This window comes from Crotalus tigris, unplaced genomic scaffold, assembly GCF_016545835.1.
Source record: "Crotalus tigris isolate CLP2741 ecotype Arizona unplaced genomic scaffold, ASM1654583v1 scf7180000018762.419966263:882430, whole genome shotgun sequence".
In the NCBI taxonomy this organism is placed as follows: Eukaryota; Metazoa; Chordata; class Lepidosauria; order Squamata; family Viperidae; genus Crotalus; species Crotalus tigris.
Window position 1 is genome coordinate 137,278 of NW_024097187.1, and position 21,568 is coordinate 158,845.

General features: G+C 36.5%; 1 protein-coding gene across 5 annotated transcripts; it reads right to left on the reverse strand.

Moving 5' to 3' along the window:
- Window positions 1-2,574: 2,574 nt before the first annotated feature.
- Window positions 2,575-20,573, reverse strand: IRF3 (interferon regulatory factor 3). Of its 5 annotated transcripts, none has more exons than XM_039355832.1 (11): window positions 20,392-20,573; window positions 20,134-20,211; window positions 19,356-19,552; window positions 14,537-14,714; window positions 14,334-14,425; window positions 12,767-12,821; window positions 10,973-11,083; window positions 9,725-9,850; window positions 9,056-9,430; window positions 5,070-5,188; window positions 2,575-2,970 (listed from the first exon to the last, which is right to left on the reverse strand). In XM_039355832.1, exons 3-11 carry the CDS (start codon window positions 19,518-19,520, stop codon window positions 2,809-2,811), a joined length of 1,383 nt encoding a protein of 460 aa, XP_039211766.1. In that variant the 5' UTR covers window positions 19,521-19,552; window positions 20,134-20,211; window positions 20,392-20,573; the 3' UTR covers window positions 2,575-2,808. The 5 variants fall into 5 exon arrangements, with proteins under 5 accessions (XP_039211766.1, XP_039211767.1, XP_039211768.1 ...); XM_039355833.1 differs by having other exon boundaries at window positions 10,973-11,035; window positions 20,392-20,572; XM_039355834.1 differs by lacking the exon at window positions 9,725-9,850.
- Window positions 20,574-21,568: the final 995 nt, after the last annotated feature.

Sequence of the window (21,568 nt, forward strand, 5' to 3'; positions counted from 1 at the left end):
TAGGGTAAACAGATATCTGATAAGGGTGCCTGAGAACTTGTAAAAGTGGGTTAAAAGTGTGGGGAAACCTGCTGACAAATTGCAAGATTTGGCCCAAAACAGTAAGGATATCAGTCAAGATCACAACAAATATTTTCTGAAAAGGAAACTCAGATCTTAAGATGGAGAATTGGGTAATTTCTTGTATCTATCTTCAAGGTGGTTGCTGCATGATAAGCTTATGCATCTATATTCACAACTGGAGAAAAAAAGTTTCTGAATAATGAAAGCTGCTCTTTCTCTGCTTAAAGAACATACATTCTTGCTTGGGTATTTTTGTCTGTTAGGGAAGGCAGGGAGACTAACTGAAATGGCATAGGACCTGACTTGTGGAAGAGGACTACTGGAAGAAATACCATGTGATGTTGCTGGGAAAAGAGATACTTTGAAGAGCAATATGGACATTTGAACATAAACAATTATGTTGCTTTACCAATTTGGACCAGACATTTACAGTACTTACAAGAAATGGCAAGAATGTTTAGGATTTTTTAGAACAGAAAAATAGAACGTGAGAAGTGAACACAGAAGAAACATACACATTTGGGGTCCAGGTAAGTGTTTTCTACCCAGATTTATTATCTGCTGGATTATTCTGCAGAATCTATCCTGGCAGAAGACTGGAATGGATAAAATAAAAGCTTTACTCCAGAGTGTATGTTTGGAATTTACGTCTGCAAGACATGATTTAAGTCACCAGGGTTGAGTTATGTTTCAGTTATTGCTTTGGTCTAACAGAATTACCGTCCCCATATTTTATTGTTTCTACTGCTTAGCAACTCTTGCTCCTGCTTTTAAAATCATGATGAGTTAGAAGTTGAAGCTAGGTAGAGAATGGTCTTTCTCTCCAATCTATTTAATTTATAATTAAATATATTTGTTGTACAATAAATTTTAGAGTCAGCCTGCTGTAGAGATTAGAGTCCTGGTCTAGAAATCAGGAACCCGCGAGTTTTAATCCTTATTACACCCAACTGGGTGATCTTTGGGCCAGTCATTCTGAACTCTAAGGAGAAAATGGTAACCATTTCTGAAATCTTGCCAAGAAAACTGCAGAGACTTATCCAGGCAGTCAGCAGGAGGCAACAGACGCAAACTTTTTTTTTTTTTTTAACTGCATATGTATAATCTATTGGTACATGCATCTATTCATTCTTCATTTCATGTAGCTGGTAGATTGCTTTGTGTTATGTGAATCTCTGATCATAGATAATGCTAAGCTAAGCTAGCAAGATGCTTTAAGATAATTTTAGCCACTCCTATGATTAACTTACAAATCCTGGCCTGTTAAGATGCATTCAACCATATTTTTGAATTTGTGCATAACATGTTTTCTTCCTGGCTTAGTAATGTGCAGTGCTTTTTTTGTAAAAAAAAAAAAAAAAAAAAGTGTCGGAACTCACACACGTCATACAACCCGCCTTGCCTACGCTACAGGGTTCCATCCAAAAAAGGTGCTGGAACTCCGTTCTGGGTGTTCTATGAGAAAAAAAGCCCTGGTAATGTGCCAAGTGGGGTGACTGTTCTTCAGTCACAGATTAAGCTCAGATTCTTGGCTTAGTTTCATGTGCCAATGCAGAATTAGGAACCACCCAGAAAGGGCTTTATTGCAGTTCTCAACCTTTCAGATGCAATCAGCTTTAATTACCATAATCTCTAAATGCCATGGGTCCCTAGGCTAGGTATTCAGAGAGATGAAATTAAACACAACCAGAGGGTGCCATATCAACATTAAGCACTCCATTGGAAAAGAATAGAATAATTATACTTTGAAATAACAATATTAATTTGGTTTGAATTGAGAAAATCCTCCCAGTCCTGGGAGTTCCACATTGCAGGTGGCTACTGGACTAACAGCTGACCCAATTTCCTCCACCTCCCACTGTGCATCCTGCTCCCTTCCGGCCTATCTTTTAACTCGTATTGCTGCACTTCATTGTTTTACTATTGTTATATTAACATTTTTAAAAAATAATTTATGGTCTGTTGTAAGCCACTCAGAGCAGCCCCACAGTAACACGGGCGACAAATAAATTTAATCATAAATAAGTACATTTTAGAAGAAAGCAAAAAGAAAAATCCAAGCATAGGAATACACTGTACAGGAAACAGTTAATTAGAACAGGTGGGTAATAGTGTGCCACGCCCTCCAAATACATTGGACTATGACATCCATCAATCATGGATTGTAATACACACTTTCCAATTGAGATGACGAAGTAATATCAAGTTGAGAAGCAAATTGCAAGAGTAGCAACAGGATTAAATACTGACTTTTGGTAAGATTTGATAAGGACGCAAGTAATAGTGGAACTAAACCTGTGCAATACTAGTCTGACAAAATTCCAACAAATAAGTCTTTAAGTGCCAAACTGCTGGCGATTTAAAAAAAAATCAAGATTGTATAAAATAGACAAAAGAGTAAAAAAGCTATTGAATTTTCCATAAGTCTAGATTATTTAAATCAGATGAAAATATGATTTGTGTAATATTAAATCTATTGTATCTCAGCAAGAAAAGAAGGAAATCAGCATATCAAGATAATATGAAGCAATGTTTAATTAGATCAAATACATAAAAAAAAACTTTTAAACATTTAGACAGTATGTAGGCTGGCAGGAGGAGGGAAACAATTTAACTCAAAAAGTCCAATAGAATCAGGCTACATTTCAGTTCTTGGTGTTTCACCTTTTCACAGGAAAGACAAAATGTCATTCTGCTGTAGAATAGAAGAATGCAACGTGCAGTACAGTACAGTGTAGCTAGTTTCTAAACTGTATCCATCTTTTCTTCCCACTTTCGGAGCTGCTCCAGAAGATATTGTTGTTGTAGAGAATCTGAAATCCTTAAGTCTGGTTCATTATCTTTTAATGATGATGCCCCATGACTTTTGCCTAGTTCACAAAGAGTTTCTAAAACCTTGGGAACTACCTAGGTATGGGAGAAGGGAGGAGAAAGGGGGAGAGAAAGAGAGCAAAACTATTTATAATCCATTATGTAAATTGTGTTCATCTGTAGTAAATCATCTCTAATGTAAGTGGTCATTTCTGTAATCTGCAATTGTAGAAACTTTCAGGTTGAAATATCTTGATGTGCACACACTGAATCATGACTTGTTGAATAAATCAGAAGGAGTCAGTGTCATACAATTATTGCTTTTTTTGTATATATATAAAAAAAAGATGCCGGAACTCACACATATCATACAACCTACCCTACAAGGTTCTATCCAAAAAAAGGTGCCGGAACTCCGTTCTGGGCATTCCATGGCAAAAAAAGCCCTGCGTACAATATTCTAATTTAGTAATATACCATATGTGGTCCTCCAACCTTTGGGTAAGCCCTCCAGAGACTCCCCAAAGGCATTGTTTCAGAAACATTATATTGTTTTCTGTGAATGTAAAAAATTGGATTCTAAATTTTAATGTGGCAGGAAAAAAATATTAAATATAAACCCCCTGGCATATTAACAAGATATATATTCTATGGTAGCCAGTAAACTATAGATTAGAATTGTTGGATTTGGATGGCAAATTAAGCCACAAATTAGAAATATATTCTACTTTAATATGTCTGAATCTAGCTACTCTAAAAGCAAGTCTAGCTTCTATGACTTCTGCTGGTGCCTTAAGGAATGGGGAATTTTTAGCTTGCTAGATTCTGTTTTTCAACTTGCTTCGATCCCAACCAACACAGCTATTATTCAAGGATATGAGATATTGTCAACATTCAGAAGGCCACTGGGTCACCATCCTTTTTACTTCCCAGCTTAAATCACTGCACTGCAACAATTATTGTAAACTTTGTTTACTTTTGGATTTCCTTAGAAAGATGGAGAAAAAAGCCCCAATCAGAATGTAGGAATGAATAACACAAGAGGGAGGAGAGATTTAAAGAAAGCCTTCTTCATTAGCAGTCAAAAGAACAGGACTGTTTTGGAAACACTTGAAAAACAACAATCTTTTCTGAGACTCGCTATAATTTATCCCTACAAAGAGAATCCTTTCCCTTTCGTAGTTTTGTTCAAAGCAGAGAAAAAGTTACACTTGCTTCTTCTTCCATCCTAACAAATCTATTATGAATATTAAGGGCAGAATAGAAAAGGAGTTTGGGGGTTTATATACACTACATACTAATGTTTACTGTGTTGTATAAATCAAGCCATTCTGCATTTCTTAGGTTATGGGTAAAGAAATTATAACTCAGTTTATGATACGTGAAGAACATTTGTGTGGTTGCTAAGAATCAACACAGATATATAATTACAATGTGTGAATCAGATCACTGAATCAATTGATAGCAAGCAATAAATAGCCACATACAGAAAAAGTTCTTCCTTCCGACTCAGATGATGTGTAACTTGTAATTCTAAAGAGATGATCATGTGCCCTTTTGATCAAGTGCAACCCCAGTTCAAGAACCCCAAATTCTTCTGCATTTGGGAGAAAAAGATCAACTTGGTTACGGTAAATTCAGAAATAGTTCATTCTTCCTCAATTTGTATCTGAACTGAATCACAGATAGATAAAAAAGACAAACCTCATTTTCACTGTGGAACTGATTTTGGCAAACGAACCACAAAAATCCTGAAGTAGTATTTTTGCTTATTGAAAAGCATGCCTCCAAATAAATTTCAATTGCATGTGTTTTATTTATTCAGTCTGTGTCCTTTCTATTTATCAAGTGCTCAAACCAGCAAACAACAATCACAATAATTAGAACCATCATATCTAAAATCATTAATACTTACATTTCAGCTAAAAAGTCTATTAGTTGTTTTGCTAAGGTGGACAGGCTAAATGCAATTCCCAGTGCAGAACATTTCATAGCTCTTAAAATTGAAGTCTCTTACTTTTTAATTAAGTTATAGAAAATGTGATTTATGCTACATCATTTTGGGTTTATGTGTCCAATTTATTTTACAGCTGTACATAAAAAAAATATTTCCTTGCAAGACAAGAAGAATAAGAAAAGCATACTGGGAAAAATGTACATATATACATTTAACAACCTTTCGGACAAGAACTTACTTGTACCACGATCAGTTTTTTCTTCCAGTTACAATTGGAATCAGGCCACTCTTCCCCAAAGCATAACCACCAAGTGTAATTAGGACAACCATTGCACCCTTCAATGTACCCAATCAATTCTGAGGGAAGAAAGAGAAGAGAGGGTGGGATTTTTTTTCCCCCTTGTATTTGGTTACTTCACCACAGGAAAATATAATATCCACTCTCCAATTAGTGCAGTGGTTCTCAACCTGTGGGTCGGGACCCCAGTTGGGGTCGAACAACCATTTCACAGGGGTCGCCAAACAAGGCTGTCCGCCATTTTCCCCCCTTTTCTTTGGCCACGCCCCTGGCACCCGGTGATGTATAAGTGGTTGGGGGTCACCACAACATAGGGAACTGTATTATGGGGTCGCGGCATTAGAAAGGTTGAGAACCACTGAATTAGTGAATGCACATGGGGAGAAAGTCATGTCTCTACTACCAAGGATGCCTCAAGTTTAACAAAAAGGGAGCAGTGAAATCCCCAAAATTTAGAATCAATACACAGCTAGTCCTCAACTTACAACCATTCATTTAGTGACCATTTGAAGTAACAGCTTATGGTCATTTTTGATACGTAAGACCATTTTGATCACATGTCATGGGGTTGTGTGATTCCATTTATAATCTTACCAGCCGGCTTTTAACATGCAAAGTCAATAGGGGAAGTCAGATTCACTTAATGATTGCACAATTCATTTATCAATAAGTAATTCACCTAACAACTGGGGCAAAATAGGTTGTAAAATGGAGCCAAACTGCCTTGCTTCACAACAGAAATTTTGGGCTCCATTATAGTCATAAGTACCACCTATAATATACCATAAGTATACTACATGTAGTGGCCATTTTGCAAGTTTTAACTTAATGAAAACCTATGGCTTCCCATAGACAGTTGAACTATCTATGGGTCATAGATTTAGAAAAAGCATGGCAAGAACAGGGACACATTGTAAGTCAGATGTAGATAGCCTGAGTATGTCCCCTAACCAATCATAAAAATCCATAATGGCTCTCCATTATGTGAATCATAGTTGAAATGTTATGCACAAATATAGCCTGGTTTCATATCTGTGTGCATAGAAAGAGGGAGAAAATGAGAAAACCCATTCTCACATAACACATTAGCTTCATTAAAATGTACAACATTTAGCCCCATCAAAAAAAATATTTTCCAGATGTTTAAGCTAGTTTCAAAAATAATTGTGGCACTTGTGACCATACTGCAAATCTACAGTGGATCATGGAAAAATCTTAAGTATCAAAAGATCATCTATATTTGCTTTATTGATTATAAGAAAGTCTTCAATTGTATTGATCACAGCAAGCTGTGGAGAGCCCTAAAAGACCTGAGAGTGACAACACATCTGGCCAAGTTGGTGCAGTCACTGTTCCCAATTCAGAAAGCCACTTATGGAAATTCTGATTGTTTTAAGGTAGAGAATGGAACGCAACAAGGTTGTATTCTTTTGGATTTCTTATTCAACCTGTATACCAAAGTGATCATGAAGAAGCTGAAACTTGAAGAATCAAAAATTTGAGTAAAGATTGGAGGAACATCAATAATCTTCAATATGTTGATGGCACAACTGTCAGGAATCAAAGAAGGCCTGAAACCTTTGATCAAAAGATTAAAGATAAAAGCAAGACTCTTCCTGAACATCAAAAAGACCAAGCTTATGACCATTGTGGGGAATGGAAATTTCAAAATAACAATGGATGGTAAAGAGATTGAATGTGTACAAGAATTCACTTTCATAGGATTGCAGATCAATCAAAGCAGGGAATGCAGCTCAGAAATAAAGCATCAAATCACACTGGGTCTCACAACAATGGTGAGTGTGAATCAAGTATGGAAAAGCAAGAACATCAGCTTGCCAACCAAATGAAGATTAGTCTACTTAAAAAATTGGACCATGAAAACAACTAGACAAAAGAAAAAATTATTTGAGTTGTGTTAGAAAAAGTTTCTTCACATTCTTTGGACAGCAAAAGTGACAAACAAGAAGGTACTGGAATGTATAAAACCAGATATCTCATTGGAAAATCACAAAATTCCATATTTTGGTCATATCATGCAATCAAATTAACCAGAAAAGGGCTGTTATGCTTAGAGTTGTCAGTGGTTAAAGAAAACAAGGCCACCAAAACAAAGTAGCCAAGACCCTATCAAAGCCAGCACCTGCCAGAGAATAAAATAACTGAAAGCTATACAAAACTGAAAAATGTGGAGAACGCTGATCTATAGAATCGCCAAGAATCAGACATGAATGTACAGAAAGTATAATTACATTATAAGGTCTACAGTTTGTAGATTGTAGATATGGGATGAGTCAATATGAGGTTTTTATTCTTAGAGCATTACAGTTTGCATTGTGTTTTGTTAATGTTTTGAAATGTTGTATGGACTCAGCCCTTGAGTTCTGCACCTGACACATTTTTGCTAAAAGAATGGGATTCTTGGCTGCAAAAGACTTCTATATATAGAAACTATTAATAACAAAAGCAGTGGTTTCCAATCCAACATTCATAAAGGCTTTGTTATTTTATTAGGACAGGGATAGGGAAACTGTGGACCTTTCATTTCAACAATATCTCATAGCATACCTAATACTAAAGACAGATGGAAGCTGTTATCCCAACATCTGGATGGAATCTCAGCTACAAATGAAATTAGGGACTTTCTGCTTTCAAAAGAAGCAGATAATGATAATCGAGACCTGAAAGTTTAGGAAAAGATAAGGAAATATATGGCCAATCAATTTCACGTGCTTTTCTATCCTTACCTTTGCTTAAAGGGATCCAGTAAAGGTAGTCCTCGACTTATGATCAAAGCAGAGAACAGAATTTCTGTTAAGTAAGGTTGTTATTAAGTGAATTTTATGACCTCTTTTGCCATGGCTGTTAAGCAAATGATTGCAGTTGTTAAATGGTTGTTAAGCTCCCCCCATTGACTTTGCTTGCTGGAAGCCAACTGGGAAGGTCACAAATGACAGTTCAGATGACCCCAGGACACTGCATCGGTTGTAAATTCATTCCAGTTGCCAAGCACCTGAATTCTGATTACATGACTGTGGAGATGCATTGTTGAAAGTGCGAAGACTGGTAAGTCACTTTTTTCAGTGCCATTGTATCTTTGGTCATTAAATTAATGATTTTAAGTCAAGGATTATCTGTCGTGATTTTAAATTCAGTTTTCTGAAAGTTTGGGATAGATTGCACTGGAAAATGTGTAATTTTCAAGAGAGGTATGGAAACCTGAAGTAGATTTGGAAGCCTTCTAACAACTGTATACAGCTCAGGGGTGGCATCTATACCAAATACTTGCAGAAGGCTGCCTGACTAAATTTCTGGCAACTCAAGTTAAAAAAAGATGAAAAACACCAAAAAGCAAATACTGCATGAATACTGAGTGAAACTCCTAGCTTGACTCTATAAGCATCAATATTGAGTCTTCAAAGAGGATCCTAAGAGTCAAGAATGCTCTCCTTCATTCCCAAAACCAAGTTTTTTTCATTATGCACTTTCCTCTTTTTTATTGGACAAGAATCAAAGTGACCAAATGTTCATTTGATCCATGGCTTTTTGAACAGAGAAGATGCTTCCTTGTAACCTATTATTTATGCAGAATGTTTTTCTTCTAAGCTGATTTCCCTGTCTGGTTGCAGGAGGAGAGCAGAAGTGATCTGTTCTAACCTGTCATACCACTGCAATCTCAATCTTGGACTGCTATCTGAGCAACATGGATTATATGCCATCAAGTCTTAAAAACCACACAAACCACTCCAGGACAAGCTGCATATATTATATTATATATTATATACATTAATGGGTGCATACCAGGCTCGCTTTTAGTAGCAAAAGCTCAATGAAGCCTTGTTTAGTGGTTATTTTAGCATAAGTAGAATTAACATACATCTGAACAAGTGTTCTTAGGAGTTGGGCTAAAAACCACCTTAGCATACCTGATATGAAAACCTGCAGATTGAAGATGGGAGTAAACTGTTCCTTCAGTAGATTTCCATGCAGTATCCCATCTCCCGGAATTTCAGATTGGCTCCAATAGACATGGCAAACACCTTTGCGCATGCCACACAGTTGGTTTCCCATGATACGGAGAAGCACACCTGGAGCCACTCCTTTGAGAAGGCGAAGAGTGTAATTTGCTTGCAGTTTATCGCTCAAAGTGGTGGGGTCAGGCAATGAGACGTCCTCCAAATCAGGATAATTGCCAGAGACACCAGGAGGCACAAAGCACAGGCCTTGTGAATTCACTTTATTGATCAATTTATGTAAGACCTGACGACCCCGATAAAAAGTCCAAACCTCAAAATCTGTCTCTAAAAAGAAAGAAATCCAAATTCTCAAAGTAGAGACAGTACTTTTTAATTAGTTCACATACACACACAAAACTTTTACTACTGTAAACTACTACTAACACAGTACATTAATGCCAAGGAATCTGTGAATTACAACTTCCAGCACTCTTCAGTACTGGCTATGCTGATTGGTTAGTTCAGCCACATCTATAGGGCCATAGATTTTCCAGTTTAAGATGCCAAGATTCCCTTACCAAGTTTTTCACTACTATCCTGCAGGAGGACTTCCTATTTCCTTTAGATTCAGAAACTTACCAAACGGAGTTGTTATCAGTTGGTCCAATGGTGAGATCACGGCAATGGGTGGATACAATTCTAAATTGGATGAAGGTGGGCTTCCACAGGAAATTATATTTTCTGGTGCTATTCCTGAATATGGAACTTTACACATGGAACATATATATATATATATTAAGAAACTAAAACTGGTGGATTTATAACTACATTCATTCAAGGAACTAAAATGTGGATATATGGAAGTGGAAGAACAACTATTTCCACATCATTATTTGGGCAGTTATCTCCCCCACTCCCCCATTATTTAAGGTCTTGTCTTAATATAAATTCTGTATCAGTTTGTCCACTCTAAGCAGTTCATGAAGTAAGCTGCAGTTCATGACAGGTTACACTTTTTAATATATTTTGGTCAGAAAAATGCTGCTAGGATCCTTCTGATTTAATGGGTCTAGGATTCAAATCTTGAGAAAGCAAGCAGATTTTGATCTAGTGGAATTGAAGCTTGAAAGTTTTTCTGCTCCATCATGGGCAGAATTTGGTATCTGGAATGGAACTTACTTAGAAAAGATTATATTCCATTCCATTGTTAAGTGAACCACAGCACTTGTTAAATTAGTAACACAGTTATTAAGTGAATCTGGCTTCCCCATTGACTTAGCTTGTAAGAAGGTCACAAAAGGTGACCACATGACCCTGGGACAATCATAAATATGAGTCAGTGGCTAAGTGTCCAAATTCTGATCAGTGACCATGGGTATTCTACAACGGTCATAAGTGTGAAAATGGTCATAAAGCACATATTTCAGTCACTAAATGAACTGTTGTAAGTCGAGGCCTATCTGTACTACAGTGTACTAGAACTTCATCTTCCAACAATGCTCTTTCAGAACATTTCAATTCTTAAACTTGTTCTTGTCCTTCTTCCAAATGTCATTCATATTTCTCGGTAATTTAGAAAACAAAAACTCTTTATATTATGTGAAAGTGAAGACTTATGCATCCAATCATTATTCCTCTTAAAAGAGGAATTCTTTCTATTCCATATTATTTTTTTTTCCACAATATCTACATTGGTACATGATGTTTAGATGATAAGGTCTTGGTTCACACAGCATTAAAGCGTAAATATAGTTTTCAAAGCTCAAGACTGAGTTTATTGTCTATGAAACAATATGGTTCATTTGGCTTTAGGTAGCTGCTCTGTGTGAATGGAACTTCTTTGACCACAAGACAACCAAGAATTTTCCCTAGATTAAGAAAGCTTACCAAATTCATTGGTTCCATCAGTTTGTTCCAATAAAGCCACTGATGATATAGAACTAACCGGATCTAATTTGGACAGAGATAGAGTTTGATACCACATTAGATAGTCTTCTCCTAGGGCCAAAAGTGAAGTATTGTAGAAGACAAAGAGACATAACGAAAACTTAATACCAAAACAAGGAACAATTTGAACTTTTTCAAAATATAAAATAACTTCATCTCCCTCCCTTTTGACCATTTATTCCTCAAAATGTCGCTAATCTTTTGATCGCTAACATTTTATTTTAAAGACATTTAAGACCAAGACTAAAAATGGAGAAAAACAAAAAATTGAGCTGTACAAATTTTAAACATTAGATAAGAAATTACAACATGCTAAGGAAAAAAGAATATTTGTTATTCTACTAACATTTCATTGGTACAGTATATAAAGGTTATTTTACATTACTTTAACATTATAATTAAAATCAAGTCAGAAATTAAGAAAAACAGCCATCTCTAAGGTTTATTAGTCAAAATAATGATTTCTAACTATAGAGGGTCCTCAACTTATGATCACAACTGAGTCCAAAATATCTGTTGCTAAGGGAGATGGTTGTTACGTGAGTTTTGCCCCATTTTACAACCTGTCTCGTCATAGTTGTTAAGTTAATAGCAAGGTTGTCAAGGGAATCTGGTTTCCCCATTGACTTTGCTGGTCAGAAGGTCACAAAAGGTGATCACATGACCCAGGGACACTGCAACCCGTCATAAATATGAGCCAGTTGCCAAATGCCCAAATTTTAATCAGGTGACCCTGGGAATGCTGCAATAGTCGTAAGTGTGAAAAATGGTCCTAAGTCATTTTTCTGAAACTTTGAATGGTTACTAAACAAATGATTGTAAGTCAAGGGCTAATCTGAAGCAGTCTGAAGTTTATTTTATATTGTAGAGCTTTGAAATCTTAAGTTAATAGAACCCCAAATGATGGATACAATATAGCAGAAATCTATTTGCAAAGTTATAATTCATGTCATGTTAATTTAATGTCATGCATTAAATATGAAGTTATTTTGACATTAATACATACACTTAAAAACCTTGGGTTTGTCTGTCCACGAAAGAAGGAACTGAGTCATTTCCACTATGTTCCAGTGGAAAATATAAAATATACTAAAGCCAATCCACTATTTTTTCTAGGAATGCAAAGGTTATATATACTGGTGAGAAAGAAAAGTCAGTATTTAAAATTTGTTTCATTTTTTTGGTGAATAATCTGCCAAAATTTCTGGGCTTTATGACACTACTTTCAAACATGAAAGAATTCTCCAACCTGGTTATTAAATTTTTAATGTTATTTATTTTAGCTATCAACTGAGGAGTAAAATACCAATAAAACATCTTGTACTAATTTTCTAAGTAAATTTGTCTTCCATTGATGTTCCCATTTTTGCCTTTTAATTTAGATTCTGCATGCTTTTAAACATAGAGGTACAATGTTTAACTTATTCTGTTTCTGAATTACATTTCAGTGACTATTTTATATATGTGCCTCAACAGATGTTCTGTATTTATTTTACAAGCATTTCAAAATGTTGTCAGGTCTCTAAATGTTCCATTTGGCTTTTATAATTTTTTTAAAAACTGTATTAACTTTTTTGATTGTATTGAAATCAATGAAGGAGAATCTCAGAAGATTTCATTTTTGTTTTATTAAAGGTTGTATTCTGCAATCTTTACAAATGATATTTGCATTTATTATGTTGACCATCATGAAAATAAATATTTAATATGATCCTTTTGATTCCTATCACTCACCATTATCAGAACTGGAATGATCCACGGAACTCAGCACATTCTCCTGTGTTTCACCCTGTAGAACAGGATGAAAAAAGCATCTAATCTTGGCATGTTCAACCTATTGGCTTGCCTGATCTACACTGAATGAAGAGGAATTGTCACGGGCTGTTTATAAAATATATAATGTAGTTAATACATATAAATGCACATAATAATGTGAAAAGTTTATAATCTTTTTTTTTAATTAAAAGTTTTTACACTTCCCAGAGCTGACCACAGGGTAACAAATAAACAAACATAATCTAATTAACATAAACCAACCATACTATCAGTCAAAACCATAACACACTTTAACTCCTTCTCAAAACAAATATTAACAAATTAAAACAAAAATAATAATATAATTAAAACTATTAATAATTATCTAAAATCTACTCAAAAGCAAGGTAATACTTTTCAGTTTCATATTTCTTTTAAATATAATCAATCCATCTTCTCCAAACCATAATGTATCTTTCTTGTGAATGGTCCTTCAAGTAGGCGGAGATTTTCGCCATTTCTGCTAAATTAGACACCTTAAGTATACATTCTTCCAAAGTAGGCAGTGAGTTTTTCTTCCAATATTGCCCCACCAATAATCTTGCAGCTGTTATAAGATTCAACATCAAATTGATTTCTTTAATATCAAAATCTACAATAATACCCAACAAAAATAATTGTGGAGTAAACTTTATCTTTCTCTTAAAAATCTTTTGAATATTGCACCAAATCTTAATCCAAAAAGCTTTAATATCTCTACAGGTCCATCAGATATGAAAATAAGTTGCATCTAAATTTCCACATCTCCAACATTTGGGCTGTAAATTTGGATACATGCGAGACAACTTTTGGGGATCCAAATGCCATCTATAAAACATTTTATAAAAATTTTCTCTTAAATTTTGCGCTCGAGTAAATTTTACATTTCTAACCCAAATTGTCTTCCATGTATCCAATAAAATCGGATCTTGAATATTTTGAGCCCATTTGACCATACAATCTTTAACTAACTCCGTTTCAGAGTCCAATTCTATTAAGGCACTATAAATTCTTTTTATATGAGCTCGACTTTGATTTTTAATCTGTTTTACCAAATTCACATCCTCTAAAGTTTATAATCTTATGAGGCTGCATTACTGGCTCTCCAGAATCACATGCCGCCCATGAGCCATGAATTGGACATGCGTGATCTGGTGGTCTCTTGCCCTCTCTTCTCCATTCAGAGTGATATCCAACTCCCAAATTCTTTTTTTCATTTTCATTTGACCATTCCACCATGTAAGGTACGGGGAATGGTTTCCCAGGACAGAAATGTAGCATATATCAATAAGCACTGCCACTTAGTGTTAAGCACACAAAACACAAAGAAAGGCTTTTGAAAAGCTTTTGAAAACAAGGGAGAAAGTAGTGCTGAGTTAAATCTTTAAAGATATAAGAAGATACTACAACTTCATTCTGCCAGGGGACAACATGCTATACTGAGTGTTTGGAAAGCTCCAGCAAAGGAAGGGAATCTGACTATCGGGTGAGATAGAGAAGAACTGACCTGACTAAACGATGAACTTGATCCCCATGACCTTCTACTTTCAGCTGGAATCAATGGGGCGTCACTGACCTCTTCAGTTGGATTATTTAAGTCTATATAAGAAAATAACAAACAAATATTATTTCACTTTGATCCACAATTCTCCCTTCTTTAAATTATACTGTCCTTGGTAGCTGCCAAGCTTTCTGAAGTTAATTCCTTACTGGCAATTTTAAGGTTGATTTTATAGACTTTGTGAGGATCTTCAGAGTCAGTACTATTATTCTCCACCATCTCAATACCATCTTTTCGGTTCAGAGCAGAGCGGAAGTTCCTCTTCCAATCTGAAGGGGTCCGAGGATCCGATTCTGGGTTGTAAAGGTGTCTAACAATGGCCCAATCCTAGGCAGAAAGGCATTAGGTAGGTAAAACCAGCACAGTATATTCTGCATTCTCTTCCTCCATGCTCCCTATCAAACTAGCATATGACTGAATTCATCCACTACACCAAAATCTGATCTGTTTCTGTCTTGACTTGGTTCATTTTGTGAACCCGGCCATTACAGTTTATAAGGCATGGTTTATAGCTTAGTGTGCTGGGGAAACCAAGTCATATGACGTAGGAAAGTTTATGCAGCAACGAGTTTCTTAATTTTTAACTGACCATAATAATCTTTGTAGTTTTTGATGAAAAAACCACTATTGTCCTCTGAAAATGGCTAAAATATATGGCCTAGACAGATATCTAGAAGTGTAGAGAATAAAGGAAAAGGCCTTGATGGGGATAAGATCAAGTCCACAAGAAGCAGATAATATTAGGAAGCAGCTCAGACAAACACTTCCCTAATTCACTGAACCATAAGTAAGAAGGAAGTACAACATAATCAGACTTGTAAGATTTTGTTATAGCCAGTTTCAGTAAAAGTAGTTTTAGCCTGCCTGTGAAATTGATTTCTTGTTAAGGTTTAAATGGGGCTGGCAAAGGGACACAGGTGACTAGTAGAAGCCACTATGGTATCAATGAGCCATGACACCAATGTGCAGAAAGTGCTGATTATATCATGGTGGCGCAGTGATTAGAATGCAGTATTGCAGGCTGACTGTGCCAACTGCCAGGAGTTCAAGTCTGACTGGTTCAAGCCTTCCATTCTTCTGAGGTCAGTAAAATGAGGACTCAGATTGTTGTATGCTGACTCTGTAAACCGCGTAGAGAGGGCTGTGAAGCACTGTGAAGTGGTATATACGTCTATGTGCTATTGCTATTACTACTCATGATGACACACACATTGTCACTTATTTGCTCTTGGGGATCTCAAAATTTGCATGATGACAAGCATAGCATAGTGACAGAAGTTCTGCTCCTATTGTGCTTGCATTGCATGCCTATACAGATGTGTAGTTTTAAACTCCCAGGATTCCTCAGTCAGTATATTCCTGTGACTAAGAAAAACTGATCTAGCAAATGAACACTTAAGCTTTTGGAAGCCAAGAGCATCTCTTGTAAACAAGACAAAAGCATAATGAAACATAAATTTAATTGATTTTATTTCTCTCCAGTCATAGTTCAAATTATTTCTCCTTTCTATCACAGTAAAAGGCACTGGGTGGCTCAGATGTGCACCTCTGTCACAATGCAACATTTTCTCCTTGATGCCCTCTAAGCATGGTATCATAGGTACTAAACTACTTCTGATCTTGCCCATTGTGATTAAGGAATTATGGGAGTCCCATATTGGAAAGAATATTTTAGGGATACAGCAACAACTACCAAGGGGCCCCAAAGACTTATCAATTTCATCTATTGGTTAAAGGACTAGGACCAGGAAAACCTGAGTACTGCTCCATCCTTAAGCATGGAAGTAGCTGGGTGAGTTTGGGCCAGTCATTTTCTCTCAGATCTGGGATTCCTGATCTAGTCAACTTTATATAACTGACATATCTGTCCATGTAACGAGTAAGAGTCCAGACTGACTCGAAGCCCACCACCACCACAAGCTCATTATTCAGAGGCTGAATAATTCAGAGACCCATCAGAAAAAAAAATGGTTCCGGAATGCGGTGACGCCGGTCGTGCCTGGAGACTTGTCTCCACGCCGTCCAGAGTTTCCTTCTACCCCTAGGGGGTAGAAAGTCGCCCTGGAGGGGTGACCACCGAGGAGGACGCTTGCTGGTAGATAGGGGAGGGCGGCAGCTTTCCCCGTGTCTCCAGCTATCTCCTTAGGGCCAACGGAGCAAAGATCGGCCTGCAAGATGGCCGATCACCCTGCTGCACCAGCTGAAAGTCACACTGACATCTAAGTGTTATAGACCCACCGCGGATGATCCGGGTGAGACCCCTTTTATTCCTCTCTTCATCCCATGCTGTTTTTGCCTGTAAAAGCTTGTCCTTGGAATTATTTCCCCGTCTGGAGAAAGCGGCTTTTGTAATTGTGAGAACAAAGGCGTTTTATAAAAGGAAAGGGAAAAAAAATTAATTTAAAGACTATACTCTATTTCTATCTACATTGAGGTACAGAAAAAAATGTTCTTTGTTTTTTTTTGGGAGCGGTATTATTTTATATTGGGAGAATATTTCCTTTTCCACTCTTTCTTTAAAGAAATAGAAAAGAAAAGGAAAAAAAATGGCATTTGAAACAGACTTTTTAGCTTACTGTGGACATCTACTGGTCAAAAGTTAATATTGTAATTGTTGACTATTTGGAGATGATTTTGGCCTTCAAATTATTTTTCAAGAGACAAGATAATTTGAGCCAGTTGGGAAATTTGTGGGGGTGGATACTCTTCAACTGTATCCTCCACAAAAAAAAGAAAAGAAAAAAGAAAAGAAAAAGAAAAAAAGGATTGCTTTTCAACTATTGTTAAAATGGAGAAGCCTTAATCACATTTAAACTGTAAACTTCTACTGGAAAAGATCTATGAGGCCAAAGAAGAAATATGCACTACAATAAAAGAGTTTACTATAGAATTAAGAGCCAGAATCTCTACTGTAAACCCCAAAATTGACTCTCAGATTACACCTGACTACTCTACAAAACAGATTATACAAGAAGAGGATTTAACTGAGAATAAAGAGAAATTTATCTTGCCTTATAAACAGTCTACTTATGGCTTTGAGGACCAGGAAAAGCAAAAACTGAGTTTTGAACTTTTGAAGCAACGAGGACTTATGGATAAGAGAAACAGAGGGCCAATGCAGAGGTCAAGATGGTTTTCATCAAATCAAAGGACACTACAAGCAACAAAAAGAGACTTATCAGCTGGAAGGGAAGCTCTGCTATGGAAACCTGCCTGGCATAAGAGGAAGGCTAGAATAAGATTGAAAAATGAAATTTAAAATTTCATGCATTGGACTAAAGGCAATCTAGAATTATGGACTGATTTAAGGATTAAGATTATGAGTTAGAAGTAAAGAGATGTTTTAGACTTGGATTGAATTAATAATTAATTGAATGTTAATCAAATAAGATGACTTGTTTGTTTCATAATATGGATGTTATTAGCTATGATAACTAATTGGATGAAATTTGTATTCTGCTTAATGGATTGATATGAATTAAGGTTTGATACTATTTTGTCATCTTAAAGATTGATTAATTGATGGATTAGATACGTATAGGATAGATAGATATGTATATTTAGATATATATAGGATAGATCAATATTTTTGCTTAAAAATGAGATATTTTCTATAAAATGGACTAAAGGTAATCTAGAATATTAAGAATGTATTTTTTAGAATGATACGTTTATTTGTATGAAAATTATTATATAATGGAATGAAGAAAATTGAGATGTCTTAGATTTGGATTGAATTATTAATTAATCAAATTAATTTAATAAGATGATGTGTTTGTTTGATGACATGGATGTTATTAGTTATGATAATTAATTGGATAATTAATTGAATTCTGTCTAATGGATTGAAATGATTTAAGGTCTGATATTATTCTGTTAGCTTAAAGAAATTGATTAATTGATGGATTAGATAGGTATAGGATAGATTAATATTTTATTTTAAATAGGGGAGATTAGTGGAAGAAGAAATAAATAAAATTCATGATAAAATTAAGGAACTAGAATATATGTGGAAGGGATACCTGAATTGATAAGGTTTTTATTTAAAGTTAACTTGATTACAGTATTATAAATTTATAAAGCTTTAAAACAGGTCCAGGTGGAATAAATTTAAGCTAGAACTGGATATTTTAAATATACTATTTGAGGGAAAAAGAGAGGGAATACCTGATGTATTGATTGTACTATGTATATATGTTTTGTTCTAGGTTGTTTGATTACCCCAGCACCACGGTGTGTCCTGTGTACTTTGTTTTAAGAATTTTAAAAAACCAGTAAAATGTGTTTCAAAAAAAGAAGAAGAAGAAGAAAATGGACTTGCCATCAACAATTGAAGAAAGACAGTTTGGTCTAGTGGTTAAGGCACCAGACTAGAAAGCAAGAGACTATGAGTTCAAATTTTGCCTTAGCCATGAACATCAGCTGGGTGACCTTGAGTCAGTCACTTTCCCTGAGCTCAACTCACCTTATGAGCCAACAGTGTGCTCACAGCTGCCCAAAAAGTCAATGCAGTCCTAGGTTGCATCCATAAAGTAATAGTGTCAAGATCAAGAGAAGTGACAGTACTGTTTTATCCAGCAATAGTGGGCCACATATGGAATACTGCATCTAGTTATGGTCACCATGATACAAAAAAACTGATACTCTGAGAAATGTGCAGATAATAGCAACAAGGATGATAAAGATTCGGGAGAAATCAAATGATGAACAATTGAAAGAGTTAAATATGTCTAGCCTATGGAAGAAAAGGATTAGGAGGGAAATAATAACTATCTCCCAATACTTTGACGAGATGTCACAAAGAAGAGGGGTTGACTTATTCTCCAAAGCACCAGAATGAGAAGAAGAAGTGACAGGTGGGAATCTTGTTAAAGATGAAGGGAATTTTTCTGACAAGAACAATTAATCATCTCTTTCACATAGGATGTGACACACATCCAACAGGGGAAGAAAACTCCACTAGCTTACCTCAAAGATCTGAAAATCCATTGGGTTGTGGTTCTGCCGTGAGGCATGCTTCCATGGCAGTCGGAAAAGTGTTTTTTCTGAGTTGAGCCAAGACACACCTGGATATCGCTGGCTATCCAACTGCTCTATCAGCCAGGGCACAATGAGAGGTTTCTGAGTTCCCATTGGGGATATACAGATATGATGTCAGTTTAAATCTGTGGGGAAAGAACAGAACATTAACATAGTGCACTGGAGAAGCGTGGAAAAAATGCTTTTCATGCATGGAGAGAACCTTTGCTTATCATAAGATCCTTGGTAGGTCTCTGAGGTTGGTGGTTTTTATACAGATATTTCATTACCAACTATGTAACATCATCAGGGATATGTACAGATGTGCACTGATGATGTTATCTATTATGGTAATGAAATGGCTGCAAACCCCCCCCCCACCAAATTCATCAAGGACCCCACAGTTCAACCTTGAGATACAATTCTTTTCTATTGTTTGCAGTCCCTTGCCATCCACAACTACTTCCCCAATCTGTAGCTGTGCAGATAACTGAACCTTCTAAAATTTCTTTGTCAGCAGGGTCAAAGTCCAAACACATGGAGGATAATTGCTTGATAAAAGCTCTAAGCAGCAGCGAATTTAGGCTGCTCCCCTATTTCTAAACAAGACGCTGATCCTCCTGCAATAATCTTTTCTCATGCCCAACATATTTTGGACATCTGAACAATCAACTGTCTCATCCCTAGCTCCACTCTAAATAAAAGAAGATGGAATAGTTGCACAAACCTTTTGGCAACTTTCAGCCGCTTCCCGTCTGGAAGTGTGCAGGGTAGGATTTATTTCGCAATAAACGTCGGGTTTATTCTGTAAATTTTGGAAATACCACAAAGAGAAACTGTTATTTGGTGGGCCTCGCGTATTTTGATTTCGGATCTGGAAGGCGGAGCGTAATTGCGGGAGACTTCGGCACTTTTATCATCGCTGTAACGATAGCTTGAGTGTCTTCCCGAACTCCGAGCCCCCCTCCCCAATCAGAGTACCTACCTCTTTCTCTACGGGATCTCTACTTCAATCGAGCGATTTAAAAAAAACAGGGTACAAGGTTCCCTCTCCACCGTCACACGTTTACTTTCGATTTCTTGATTCAGAAATCTTCAACTGGGCACGCCTCCTAGTCTAGCTGAATCAGAGAGGATTTTTTTTTCTCGATACGTCTGAAGAAACCACCCATCAGGGAGGCAGTTTTGATGTTTTTTTTTTTCCTTTTAGGAAAGCAATATTTCGACAGCGAGAAATATGTGATGGTAAGAATCTTAGGAAGTCATGCCGATTGGAGCTGACGGAGAACTGGATAAACGTCATTTCCCGGTGCCAATTTGGGGAAAGCTGTGAGAAATTGCTGAGGAATTTTAGAGGAGGTTGTGGGCTTCTAAAGTAACCCCCAATTGTGAAAAAGGGTGCCTAACGCTGCTAATTTTCTTCCCAAAGGAATCTATCAACCAATAGCCATCTCTGCAGGGGAAAGTATCATCTTGCTGAAATGAGAGTCCTGGAGGAGCCTGGACCTTATGCCTGCCTTCTCTGAAATCTTATAAAGAAGCCTAATGCATCTCCTCTCTTTATGCCCTCTCTGTTGCTGGAGGGTGTACATTCGGCCAAGCAGGCTGAGGCACTGTAAGAGACAAGCCTAACACACCTAATGGGCATCAGACTGGGCAGCTAGAAGCTGTGCATGAGCAAGGGATAATACTGGTGGGTTCCCATTCTCTTGCTCATTTGAATGGCCTCAAAAGAACAGCTACTGGCAGCCTCTATTGGCGTGCTTTCATTTTCATGAAAGACCCTCCCACCTTCAGGATTCTGCAGGAGTCATTGTAATAGAGCTGGGAACCACTTGGACAAAGCGTCTAATTATTAGTAGCAGTTCTTTATCCAAGGAAACAGCAGTTTTGTTAGTTGCTTCCACCCTATTCCTCCCCCCCCCCATTACATAGTGGCTGGTATTCTTTTTAATCCTCAATTTATGATCACAATTGAGACTAGAATTTCCATTGCTAAGCAAGGCAGTTATTGTAAGTCATGCCTGATTTTACAACATTTTTGTCACTGTTGTTAAGCAAATCTGGCCTTCCTCATTGACTTTGCTTGTCGGAAACTCGCTGGGAAGATCACAAATGATTATACGGTCCAGAACACTGCAACCATTGTAAATACATGCAGG

Excerpts from the sequence above, each read along its gene's own strand:
- IRF3 (XM_039355832.1), bottom strand. The coding sequence starts at position 19,520 with ATGGGAACTCAGAAACCTCTCATTGTGCCCTGGCTGATAGAGCAGTTG. Across the intron at positions 9,431-9,724 it reads ACTGATAACAACTCCGTTTG|AGACAGATTTTGAGGTTTGG; the intron begins GTAAGTTTCTGA and ends CTTTCTTTTTAG. Across the intron at positions 5,189-9,055 it reads TCTGCAGGTTTTCATATCAG|AATTGATTGGGTACATTGAA; the intron begins GTATGCTAAGGT and ends TTCTTCCCTCAG.